Raw genomic sequence first — 13,262 nt, forward strand, 5'->3', positions numbered from 1 at the left:
GTGAATGTGTTTGAATGTAAACTAGAAAGGGGCTCTTCATGGATCACAACAGATCAGGTACACAATGGATCTGCAGATCCTCTGGCTCAAAATGAGACCAAACTTCTCAACTGTCTACCTCTTGTGGCAGCCGGGGTGGGCGAGCCCAGGGAGTAGTGATGGCAGGAAGATACTACAGACTACCCGAGAGAAATGGATTGCACTTTGCACACGCTCCCTTAGTGCCAGCAGGCAATCAGCGCAACAAGGCACACCTGAGAGAGCCGGCCAGTGGAGCTTCATGGGCGGATATAAAAGGAGAAGGAAGATGTGAAGTCGAGAGAGTAACTTAGGTGAAACCCTTCAAGACGGTGAGATATTGTGAGACTACTTAGCAACCGACCCTGGAACGGAAGACTACCCCAACTGGATTGCCCCCGGCTACTGACCCCTGCTTGGAGGAGAACGACGCCCCTGCCCAATCCCTGGACCGTACGAGAATTGCGCCTTGTGTATCAGACCCCGGAACTGCACCTAGACCCTTCTCTTGCTTAACGGACTTGTATTGGCTGTGTGGCTGCTGTGTCGTTACCAATACCCCAGTAAAGTATTTGATTGCCACGTCTTTAAGTCTCCGTGTCTTTATAAGTATTGCATATTGTCCAGTAACACCCCTGACCACCCCGGGGGCTGTTACATTGGTGGAGAATGTGGGCAGACTAACCGGCTTCTGGACAATATCTAATATTTATATTACGCGTCGTATCGACATCAAAATGTCCGCGCCCAACCCTGTGCAGGAGCTTCTCGCAGGTCTCATAGCCAGCAATGCGGAGACTCAGAGGAGGCACGAAGAGGCAATGCAGATGCAAGTACAAATGCTGCAACTTCAACAGCAAACACAACACCAACACCACCAGCAAATGGAAAAATATATGGATTTGCAAACCAACCAACAGGAAGTGAAACGACTGGAGCGAGTGAATCCCTCGCGCTTCCTGGTTAAACAAACAGCCAGTGACGAAGTGGAAGCTTTCCTTCTGACTTTCGAAATCACTGCAAAACGTGAACAATGGCCCGAGGAACGGTGGGCAGACTTGATCGCTCCTTTTTTGACGGGCACCGCGCAACGGGCTTACCAAGACCTAGCCAATATTTCACCCGTCACCTACGCAGCACTGAAGGAGGAAGTGCTTCAGCGTAGCGGGGTGACTCTTCTGACAAAAGCGCAGCGATTTCATGAGTGGAATTATGATGCCACCCTCTCTCCAAGAGCGCAACTGTATGATATCACGCGGATCACTACCGCCTGGCTGATGTCGGAGCCCCTCTCATTTTCCCCCCTTGATCGGGTAATCATGGATAAGTTACTGAGGTCATTACCGTTTGAAGCAAAAAAATTGGCAGGACAAAAAAATCCCCGCAGTCTCGAGGAACTGACTGAGGTAATGGAGGGCTGGCAAGCGGCGCAGGCTCTGGTGCGTGGGGGAAGACCGCCCAAGATGGAAATATCCACCCGGCCCCGACTGTTGAAACATGGAGATTCCCCACGAGAGCCGGCCATGAGGACCCCTCCCGTGGAAACCCCCCAGCGCAGATCCCTGTTAACCCCCGACACCCGCAGGTGTTATGACTGTGGTGAGATGGGACATATTGCCTGGAACTGCCCACAGCGGGGGGACGCCCCCATGCCCACAGCTAGCGAGACTAGTCACCCCTGTGGACTACTGACCACCTGTTGGGCCCAACAGGGCGATTCGGCCCCACTCACCCCAGTACGAGCGAACGGGCGTGACGCGGCCGCCCTGGTCGACTCCGGCAGCGCCGTCACCCTCGTCCGCCCCGACTTCGTCGAGCTACCCTACCTGAAAAGTACAGTATCAGTCACCTGTATTCACGGGGAGACCAGAGACTACCCCACCGCGATCCTAGAGCTTCACACCACCCAGGGGAAGAGCACCGGACCGGCAGGGGTGGTACCCGACCTACCGGTGGACCTCCTGATCGGAAGGGACTCCACTGTCTTCCCGGGGCTATGGAGAGGCCTGGCCAACGGGAAGAAAGCCCCACCACGAAAACCACACCGCACGCCAGGAAAGTTGTGTGGGTTTCAGGGGGCCGACCCCCTGAGCTCCACGTCCCCCCTCTCAGAAGGCGCCGCCAGCGCCGCCGTCCGGGCCGCGGAAGCCGCCATTCGTCCAGCCAGGGAGGAGGACCCTCTTCCAGCCCCCGAAGAAAGGGATCCAAGCCAGGCCAGTGAGGACGCCTGGGCTGATTTGTTCCCACTAAACCCCGAGGACCAACCCCTGCCTGCCCCTCTAGCGGGACGCTTCGGGACCGCCCAGCTGGAGGACGCCAACCTCCAAAATGCCCTGCGACAGGTGTCCGTGGTGGACGGCAAACCCATGGATGGGGTAAGACAAATAATTTACCCTCACTTTGCCATTAAAGCTAATTTGTTGTATCAAGTGGTAATGAAGGACGGGGCACCCCTTGAGTTGTTATTGGTGCCCCGCCCTTTTGTGTCGGTGGTGCTCCAGATGGCCCACACCCACCTGTTGGGGGCCCACCTGGGGGTGGAGAAAACCCTGGAAAGAATCAAGGCCCGGTTTTACTGGCCCGGGGTGAAAAAAACGGTGGAGGACTACTGCCGGAGCTGTCCTGACTGCCAGCGGGTCGCCCCCCAGCCGCACCATCGCAATCCGCTGATCCCCTTACCCATTATTTCAATTCCCTTCAGTAGGATTGCGATGGATTTGGTGGGACCCCTCCCAAGGTCCAGTAAGGGATTCCAGTACATCTTGGTGGTGCTGGATTACGCCACTCGCTACCCAGAGGCCATTCCCCTTCGGACCATGGCCACCAAAGGTATTGCCAGGGAATTAATGATGTTATTTTCTCGTGTAGGCATCCCGGACGAGATCTTGACTGATCAGGGGACCCCCTTCATGTCAAGAATCATGAGGGACCTGTGCGGGCTAATGAAGGTAAACCAGTTAAGAACGTCGGTATACCACCCGCAGACAGACGGCCTAGTAGAGAGGTTTAATCAGACCCTGAAACGGATGCTCCGGAAAGCCATGGAGGCAGACGGACGTAATTGGGATCAGCTGCTCCCTTTCCTCATGTTCTCCATTCGTGAGGTTCCCCAGGCCTCCACGGGATTTTCCCCCTTCGAGCTGTTGTACGGAAGACGGCCCCGGGGACTCCTCGACCTGGCCAAAGAGGCCTGGGAACACCAGCCATCACCCCACCGTACGCTGGTGGAACACGTGGAAGAGGTAAGAGAGAGAATGGCAACAATTTGGCCGATGGTTCGAGAACACATGGCCGAGGCCCAGACTGCCCAAGCCCGGGTCTACAATAGGGGAACCCAGCCCAGAGAATTTAGCCCGGGGGACCGCGTCCTGGTATTAGTCCCCACATCTGAGTGCAAATTCCTGGCTCGGTGGAATGGACCCTATGAAATAATGGAAAAAATAGGAGAAGTGAACTACAGGGTAAGACAACCAGGGCGACGACATCCAACAAAGGTGTATCACATTAACCTGCTAAAAAAATGGGTGGCCCGTGAGGCCCTATTTTCCCTCTCTCTCTCTTCCCCTCCCACCACAGGAAAGACGGAGGCAGTAGAGGTCCCCATGGGAGAGCAGCTGACCCCCAGCCAAAAGCAAGACCTCCGCGAGCTAGTGGACCGATTCCGGGACGTCTTCTCCCCAGAGCCGGGGTACACCGACCTCATCCACCATCACATACATACCGAACCTGGGAAGAAGGTACGTCTCAGGCCGTATCGGGTGCCAGAAGCCAGGAGGACCGCCATTGAGACAGAGGTACGCAAAATGTTGCAGGCGGACATAATCGAGCCCTCCAGAAGCGATTGGTGTAGCCCCATCGTCCTCGTCCCCAAACCTGACGGCTCAGTCAGGTTCTGCAATGACTTCCGCCAGCTCAACCAGATCTCCAAATTCGACGCCTACCCGATGCCACGAGTGGACGAGATGATCGAACGGGTAGGGAGTGCCAGATTCATTACCACCCTGGACCTCACGAAGGGCTACTGGCAAGTGGCCTTGGCCCCCGAGGCCAGAGAGAAGACAGCCTTCGCCACCCCCGAGGGGCTGTACCAGTACAAACGGCTCCCCTTCGGTCTACACGGGGCCCCACCTACCTACCAGAGGCTGATGGACCAAGTCCTTCGGCCCCACCGAGAGTATGCCGCGGCGTACCTAGACGACATCGTCGTACATGGGGAGGAGTGGGGGACCCACCTGCGTCGGGTCGACGCCGTGCTCCGAGCCCTGAGGGGAGCGGGGCTAACAGCTAACCCCAAAAAGTGTCGCCTCGGCCTCCGAGATGCGGATTACCTGGGGTACACCATTGGGCGAGGTTGCGTCAAGCCCCAGGTAGGGAAGGTCGAGGCGATCCGGGAATGGCCCCGCCCCCTCACCAAGAAACAAGTAAGGGCATTTATTGGACTGGCGAGCTATTACAGGCGATTTGTCCCCCACTTTTCCTCCCTTGCAGCTCCCCTGACGGACCTAACAGGAAACCGGCTGCCAGAGCGGATCCAGTGGACAGCAGAGACAGAGGAGGCCTTCGAGAACCTCAAGAGGGTGCTGTGTTCAGAACCAGTGTTGGTGACCCCGGACTTTGAGAAACCGTTGGTGGTCCAGACCGACGCATCAGAGACCGGGGTAGGCGCCGTCCTGGCCCAAGTACAAAATGGTGAGGAACACCCGATAACATACATCAGCAGAAAACTCTTGCCCAGGGAACAGAAATATTCCACAGTGGAAAAAGAATGCCTAGCCATCAAGTGGGCCCTGGGCGAGCTCAAATATTACTTATTGGGACGAAAGTTCACTCTGGTCACCGACCATGCCCCATTGGTATGGATGTCGAGAAATAAAGAAAATAACGCCCGGGTCACCCGCTGGTTTCTGTCTCTGCAGCCCTATGCCTTCTCTGTCGTCCACAGATCCGGTGCCGCTCACGGAAACGCCGATGCCTTGTCCCGCAGGGACGCCTGGTGTTCCTGGAGCAGTCCTCCCCCCAGGTCAGATTTAAGGGGGGGGGTGTGTGGCAGCCGGGGTGGGCGAGCCCAGGGAGTAGTGATGGCAGGAAGATACTACAGACTACCAGAGAGAAATGGATTGCACTTTGCACACGCTCCCTTAGTGCCAGCAGGCAATCAGCGCAACAAGGCACACCTGAGAGAGCCGGCCAGTGGAGCTTCATGGGCGGATATAAAAGGAGAAGGAAGATGTGAAGTCGAGAGAGTAACTTAGGTGAAACCATTCAAGACGGTGAGATATTGTGAGACTACTTAGCAACCGACCCTGGAACGGAAGACTACCCCAACTGGATTGCCCCCGGCTACTGACCCCTGCTTGGAGGAGAACGACGCCCCTGCCCAATCCCTGGACCGTACGAGAATTGCGCCTTGTGTATCAGACCCCGGAACTGCACCTAGACCCTTCTCTTGCTTAACGGACTTGTATTGGCTGTGTGGCTGCTGTGTCGTTACCAATACCCCAGTAAAGTATTTGATTGCCACGTCTTTAAGTCTCCGTGTCTTTATAAGTATTGCATATTGTCCAGTAACACCCCTGACCACCCCGGGGGCTGTTACACTCTCTAGACATCTATGCGCTTCATCATGTTGACACAAGGAATAAAAACACTATCAAATTATAAATAACTTAATATAAGAACATGGCTGATGATTTATGGCTCCTAGATGCGTCTTATATAAAACAATAAATGCGTTTTAGCAGATGTTGGGAACGTAAAGGAGCGTGTTTGGGTTATCAGCATTTAAGAAACTGAATTCTTGACATCAATAGAATTATTAATGTATGTAACAATTATTAATGATTATTAATAACAACGGGGCACCACCCTGCGAACAGGGACCAATAACCAAACGATAAAACTAAGTCTCATAATTAGTAGTCACTCATAATGTCAATAGTCTGCGTATGACTATACATTCAGTGACAGTGAAGGGTTAAGTTCGAGCACAGGCTACTACATACAGTTTCATTACACACATATGCACAAGTAATCACAGACGACTGCTCCTTAAAGTATAACAGACTTTATTAAATCAAAATAATAAATGATCAGATCAATTAATATTGCAACCAACAAACGCTATCATACAATTTTATATGCCTAATACCTACAGTCAAATGAATAAAATGGAGGAGGATGTATGTATGTAAGTATGTGTGTGTGTGTGGGTGAGGATGTATGTATGCAAGTGTGTGTGTGTGAGTATGTGTGTGAAGGGGGAGGAGCCTTGAGGAACTACAGCTAAACACTACCACTAGATGGCGGAGTCGAGTGACTTAGACAAAATGGCGGAGATGTGGCTGTATGTAATCACGTGTGCCGATGCCTGACTATGTGTGTGTAAGTTAGGAGAGAGAGAGAGAGAAGAGAGAGAGGGGGGGGGGGGGGGTCACCCCTGCTGCGGTGTCTTCGATGATGAGAAAGAAACAGGAGGGGAAAATCGACCTGAATCAACTCTGTTGCGATGTTATAAGGAGCATGAGTATCATGCATAAGTATACCGTTGTCATCTTTGAACTACCGGCAGCTTATGCAGTGATAAGCCACGACTCTCAGCTCACTCACAGAGTCGAGTTAATGAAGGGAGAAATGCCACACGAAGTGGAATAAAATGAATGAAAATAATCCCCAAATAAAATCAGATCCTTATCACTGCGGTGAGATGAGCATATTGTTTTGTTGTCACATCTCTCAAGTAATAATACAAACTCTGCATCCACTCGCAGCGACTGATCGAATGCAGACAGTTACAGCAGTTCAACACACAAATACAGCGGAGCTTCGGCGTCCGCGCTGATTACGCAATACCTTGATATCGCGCGACAGTAACTTCTCACAACAAAATACGGGAATATCAACCATAAATGAATAACCTGAATTGAACGTAGGTTATATTAAGCTAAGCTATGCCCAGACGCCATGAACTCTTACTTTGTAGAAGCTTCGGAACCAAGGAAAGAGTGTTCGAGGAAGAATTGTCCGTTTCCTCGAGAAGAAGGGGGGCTGCTTTTCGCATGGCTTTTGCTGGTGCGGCTTCGGGCCGTCGTGGCGTGAGCTCGCTCTGGAGCAAACGCAGACGTGATCTGTCTCGCTGCAGAGAGGACAGTTTTAACTTCGGCTGAGGCGTCGTGGTCCGTACGTACCTCCCGGTAATCGTCGGAGAAAGAGTGAGGCTTAGCGTCTTCCTTCGCCGGAATATGTGCACAAAAAGAAAAAGCGGAGAAACGGATCGCGGAAGTGATCCGTTCTCGCGGGGTAAGGGCCTTACTCAGAATGGAGCACTGTCTGTTTCGTCCAGCGAAATGGCATGTGACCTGTCAGGGTTTGAGGAGGATTGAAGGCCGCGGCTTCCTCGTGGGCCGTCGGCTGCCAGCGTCGTGCTGGAGGGGAAAGCTGAATCTTCTGTGGCCTGGACAAGTCCGGCGCGAAGAGGCAGAATATCGCTGTGTTGGTGCTTATAAACGGGTCGGCACAAGCAGCGGGGGGCGCTGGCTTGGCCAATGAAGGATCCGCCTCAGCGGTGGCCGGAGGTGGAGGTGCGGTCATCTCGAGGGGGCAAGGATCAGACCTCAGGTCAGAGTGTGTGAGGAAGGAAAGCATGTGAGGAGCTCAGCCAGCCAGGAGGTGGCGCCAGACCCCAACACAGATAAAACTGGTAGTGGGTTTGACGTAAATTTTTTTTATTAACAATAAGATCCTCGGTTTGTGCTGGGTTACAGATGCAAAGACGTTTCAAGGTTTCAAAAAAAGAAAATGGCAAAAGACATTAAGCCCATTCCATCATCAGTGTTCCTTCCAAACAGAAAACAACTCAAAGTCGAACTACAGATTGACCGGTTGAATCTACCAGGAAATGAACCGCTTTATATCACCCTGAGAGGCACAAAGGTCTGAACTCTAGTTTAGTGATGATGTTAAAGCTGATTACCACGTCCAGTCTGTCAGAATATAAACCCCATCATATACTCTACTTACCTTTGTAGTCGACTCCAGCCCAGGAGTAGCTGCCCACTAAAAGTCTGGCTCCGAATGACTCCGACATCATCTCCGGATACTCCTCACCGATGATCTTAATGTTCCTGGTCACGAGGCCGACATCAGCCGCCAGAGTGTAGGAGAGCGGCGTACCTGAGACGGAGTGAGTCTCACCTGAAGACGGAGAGAGAGACTGAGGTCAGTATCGTCCATCTGACACACTCCGGAAAGTGCTATGAAAACCATTTAAGGGGATTTAAGTAACACAATAAAAAAAGCACACCACAATATTATACACCTATAGTATCTGGAAACAAAAGTTCAAATCAGATCCATCACATCAACTTTCATTCAATGGCAAATGTAACAACTTGTATAAGGTGACAACAAGCTGAATATCTCGTGAGACACATTAGCAACACGGATATTAAATCAAATATTAATGTCACAAGTTATTGCAGTGGGTTTAACACCATTTTGCAGCTCTGGAACATTTTCTGTGTCTACAGAGACGCTGAACTGACCGATGTGAGTGTGGGTCAACGGCTGGTTCAGGGTCAGGACGTGGCCGTCTGTTGACACGGCGGTGATCTGGAGTTTTTCTGTCTCCCACGCGTTGTAGCTGGTGGTGGAGATGACGACCTCGTCTCCAACCTGCACACAAGCCGACATGTCAACAGGTGGCTGAATACTAGCTTTCGCAGTAGTTGTACTAGGTTTTACTCTAAACTTAGTACAGACAGTTTGGATCTTTTTTTGAAGTGGGGTTGTGTGAGGTACTCATCCATAGTCAGTGATGGCAGTCGGCACGCGCCCAGTTTGGAGAAACAGACTGGAGTACTGTTACGGGACTTTAGTGTTTTAAAGGGTTAGTTCGGATTCACCAAACAATAACACTAACCGACTAACCGACTGAGGCAGCGGTAGACCAGCATCTCCTGTGTTCTGGGAGGTAAAATTACATTTTTTGTCAAAGGGGTCTGGTGACTGTGAAGAGAGCTTAGATAACGGCATCTGTTCCCTGTCAGACAGGTCTGTCTGATGGCAAGCTAAAGCGGTAAAAATATTCTTGAAATGACAACTTAAACTGACATTGATTTTTTTTTAGGTCTAAAATACGTCCACAGCTGTACATTGCTTTGCTCCCGTGCTGGTGCTCCTGTCTGTTTCTCCAAACTCCATCTACTGTTGGTAATACTCTTAAAATGGATAAATATCTTATACAAGCACACTTGAAAAACATCCGAACAATCCTTTTTGTCTCACAAACACAAAGGGACACGTAAAAAGAAAGCACTCTGACCTGCCAGTCGACAGACTGCGACAGGTTCAGAGTATTGGATCCAGCGTCTGCCGTGGCGGCCAGTTTGGTGTGGTAAACGTTGCGAGGTTGTCCATAGAGTTCCAGTGTACCGAACACACCTGTGGTACAACAACACACACACACTGAGTCAGTCTTCAAACACTTGACACCGTGTACTGAGTACGTCATTAAATTGAAGATTCACAACAGAGCATCAAAAGCTCAGTCATCTGTTTCATGGAGCACAGTCATAGCATTACAAGTTCACACAATCTGAAAAAGTTCGGACTAAAAATGTATAACTTCATTTCAGTATATAAAAAAAAAATAAAAAAGCGAGTATGTAGTTATGTTTACAACATACAAATTACAGCAGAATATTCCACATATTGCAAATATATTATTAAATATATTACACAATATGTCACAAATATATCTATAATATGTGGAAAATATATGTGAGAAATACACGACAACTTTGAGTTGTTTCTGATGCGTTTTCTTACCCAGGACTTTGGAGCCCTGGTTGGGCCCGTTAGGCAGAGGCCAGTCCGGCATGCGGTGGTTCCCTCTCAGTTTGATGTGCAGCTGACCTCTGAACGGCTCGTTGTCCCACCCTGCAATCAGCCTGCCGCCCTGAAACAGCACGAGACGCCAACATCACCTCACTAAACATACCAATCAAACTGCGTGGGTGGTACTGTGAGTATCTGACTCTTTGCAGAGTATTTTTATACTGCAGTATTGCTACTTTTACATAAGCAAACGGTACTACACCAATACTGAATGCTGACTAGTTTGAAGTATGATGATATTAAGACATAAACTGACATCCAGCAACACAACAAGCAGAAGATGGAGATGACTGATCACACTGACCTGGATGGAGATGTAGACGGCGTCCAGCACCACCGTGCTGTACTCAGGTGCAGCACGAGCCTGTCTTGAGGGCGAGCTGTTCATATTGTCGGGGATCTCCAGAACTCCGATGACCGTCAGCTTGTTGAGGGGAGGAGTGTCACTGTCCAACACGACCCACTTCCCTGTGGGGATACAGAGGTATTATAATACAACAGTATACAATCACAAAATCTGGTTATTGTGTATTTACACACTGTGACACTGTGAACATAAAGAATCATTTTATTTTGTTTTCTTCCAGCCGCTACCTGATGGGATGACCACATCGGAGCCCTCTGTAGGTGCAGTGAAGTTGTTTTCAGGGGAACTTTTCCAGAAAGAGGCATTAGACCACCGGCTAGACAGAAACACGCACAAGAACTTTTAGCGGAAGGAAACCAGAGTAAACATGAGAACTATTCTCAGTTTTATAAATTACATATATTGTGAACACATGCTGCTTTTAAAACATATGTAGCCCTGGGAGGCACATGGAGGGGGAAACAAATCAAAGGTTAAACATTTTTTACTTTTAAGAGATCTCACCGAAGAATTTGCAAAAGTAATCCTTTCCTTTCCCTCCTCCATGTCCCTTCCGATTTAAGTTTTATTTTTCTTGTAAAAAGTGGAAGAGATCTAATACAACAATAAAATAAGATTCAAAATGTTTTTAGATATTTAAATTAAAAACAAGTAATATATTTAGATCTGACTGCAAAATAAGTTTTTTAGGATTCGCTTATAGACTAATATGTCTTTATAAGTTTGACATTTTTTCAGATAAACTGTCAAACACTTAATTCAAGTTTTCAAAATCACCTCGACCAACCACAACAAAATACTGCATAATAATGCATCAGTGAAAATAACCCTATAAACACGGTGACAACAACATGCATACTCCTACATTTAATACTTGAAGTACATTTTCTTCCTGGTCATGAATATCATGGTGCATTGGGGGAGGGTTAAACGTACATGAAGTCGTCAGGCCGGTGGGTGGGTAAGGGGGCGAGTGTGGCTGGAGGTGGTGGCGTTGGTTGGATGCAGTTGGGGTAGAAGCAGTGGGAGACCCTGAAGTTGACCGCAGAGTCCGTCATAGAGCGGTCCACGCTGTCGCGACGCCTGCGCTGGTTTGTTTTCCCAGATACTGCAGACACAACAAGATGGCAAATGGATGAAGGCGAATGACTAAGTTCACCGAATGTGTTGCTGAATGTTTTCGTGCGATTGAAGGGTAAATAATCTCGAAGGACAAAGATGTCAATTTAGACCAATAACAATAACAGCTGGTAGAATTAATGGTGATAATTAGTGTAGTTTGTGCCAACTTTTAAAGGAGATATATTATGCTCATTTTCAGGTTCTTACATGTATTTTGGGTTTCTGCTAGAACATGTTTACATCCTTTAAAGTTCAAACAACACATTATTTTTCTCATACTCTCTGAATACACCTGTTTTCACCCCCTTTCTAAATCGCTCTGTTTCAGACAGCCCAGGCGACATTTTGTTTTGTCTGACCAACAGTCCCAAACCCAAAGATATTCAATTTACAATGATATATATTTCATATTTAATATTTAAGAAGCTACAACCTTTCAATGTTTGCGTAATAAACAACTTAAAAACAATCATCAAAGTTAGCAAGAGATCTGGATCAAAGTGTGTCTAACCGATGTAGTAGAGGTTGTTGGAGCTGTCGTTGAAGTACCAGTCTCCGTTGTTGTTGTCACTGAAGCTCAGCGGCGTCGACGAGCCGTTCCTCTCATCGATGATCCTGAATCTGTCTGGACTCTGGGTCAAGTTGTGGTTGATGATCACGAATTGATCCGACTGTGAGAGGGGAAAGGTACAGGCAAAAAAACACATCAGTATACTGTAAATAGGTAGAAAGCTATTTACAGCATCGTCCTGTCATATCACAGCATGTGTCGGGTCTATCACGTACGCTGAAGCCGTAGAATTTTGCAGCGTAAGTGATGTTGGTGATGTGATCCACATCGTTGAAGTACCAGTTGTATGTTTTTCCAGAGGGCAGCATGGCCATCCAGCCGAGCAGATGAGTCATTCTCTTCTTCAGATAGGGAATCGCACTGCTGCCTGTAATTAAAAACAACTTGTATATATATATATACTCTCATACTATTTTACAGCAGATACGTTTATACATTTTAATCTCCGATTTAGCATTTAAAAGCTGTTTTTTTTTAAGTCACACTTTAATGTAGTCGTACTTAAATGAAAGCACAAATGTTTATTCTTATATAATATTTGTCAACAATTATAACTTCTCCTATGAGAATATATTTTTAGTGCTGGGCAACGATTACAATTTTTAATTGCGATTAATCACATGACTTTTTTGCAATTAATCGTATTGTTATGGGCAAAATTCAAAAATGAATTCAAAAGTAGGGTATTGCGCACTTTTATTTAAAAAGTACTGCTATATGAACAAAAGTGCAATAATATTTGGTTTGCAAACACTAAACTAATAAGGTTATTTTTAACAGCATTCCCTTTACACAGTAGCAGTTCAAATACAGTTGTATTTCATCCTTACTGACCGCCAGAGGCAGTGCCGAGGTAACAGGTGACTTTGTTGATATAAATATTCGACCTGCACATGCGCGAGACAGAAGATATCCAGTGTTAAGCACTGCCTCTGGCAGTCATCCAGGATTCATAGAACCATAGTTACATTCGTATCTTTCGTTATAATGATTCTGATAATAGATATTCAGCCGGTGTTCACAACTTTATTTTCATGTGTGTAATTGATGCAATTTGAAATATACACCTTGAAAACTGCAAACCTTATCATATCATGTTTTTTTGTTTGTTAAATTCTCAGTAGCAATCACTAAATGATATGCTAATTATACATATTCCAAAAAAAAAAACACTTCAAAAACTCAAAAAAATGAATTTAAATGAATAATTTCCTTTTGCTTTTTTTGGTATTTTGGTCAGAGACCTATGCAACGCGGATTACCGTAATATGTGTGGTATTTGTTACAAAT

General features: G+C 47.9%; 2 protein-coding genes across 2 annotated transcripts in view; one reads left to right on the forward strand and one right to left on the reverse strand.

Moving 5' to 3' along the window:
- The window catches only part of LOC306791119 (fibrocystin-L-like), a gene marked incomplete at both ends in the record, with an annotated part of 51,347 nt that overhangs the window by 9,260 nt on the left and 28,825 nt on the right, over window positions 1-13,262 (reverse strand). Inside the window, 9 exons of the mRNA XM_079287745.1 lie at window positions 8,035-8,208; window positions 8,559-8,688; window positions 9,338-9,456; window positions 9,844-9,973; window positions 10,217-10,380; window positions 10,507-10,595; window positions 11,216-11,387; window positions 11,913-12,072; window positions 12,188-12,339. Coding sequence (XP_079143871.1) covers window positions 8,035-8,208; window positions 8,559-8,688; window positions 9,338-9,456; window positions 9,844-9,973; window positions 10,217-10,380; window positions 10,507-10,595; window positions 11,216-11,387; window positions 11,913-12,072; window positions 12,188-12,339 — 1,290 coding nt within the window. The remainder of the gene's footprint in view (window positions 1-8,034; window positions 8,209-8,558; window positions 8,689-9,337; window positions 9,457-9,843; window positions 9,974-10,216; window positions 10,381-10,506; window positions 10,596-11,215; window positions 11,388-11,912; window positions 12,073-12,187; window positions 12,340-13,262) is intronic.
- On the forward strand, window positions 65-5,184 carry LOC306791683 (uncharacterized protein; the record flags this gene model as incomplete). The annotated part of the gene is made up of 3 exons (XM_079288525.1): window positions 65-139; window positions 1,731-4,707; window positions 4,961-5,184. 3 exons carry the CDS (start codon window positions 65-67, stop codon window positions 5,047-5,049), a joined length of 3,141 nt encoding a protein of 1,046 aa, XP_079144651.1. The 3' UTR covers window positions 5,050-5,184.

This window comes from Melanostigma gelatinosum (genome assembly GCF_949748355.1).
Source record: "Melanostigma gelatinosum genome assembly, chromosome: 17".
NCBI lineage: Eukaryota > Metazoa > Chordata > Actinopteri > Perciformes > Zoarcidae > Melanostigma > Melanostigma gelatinosum.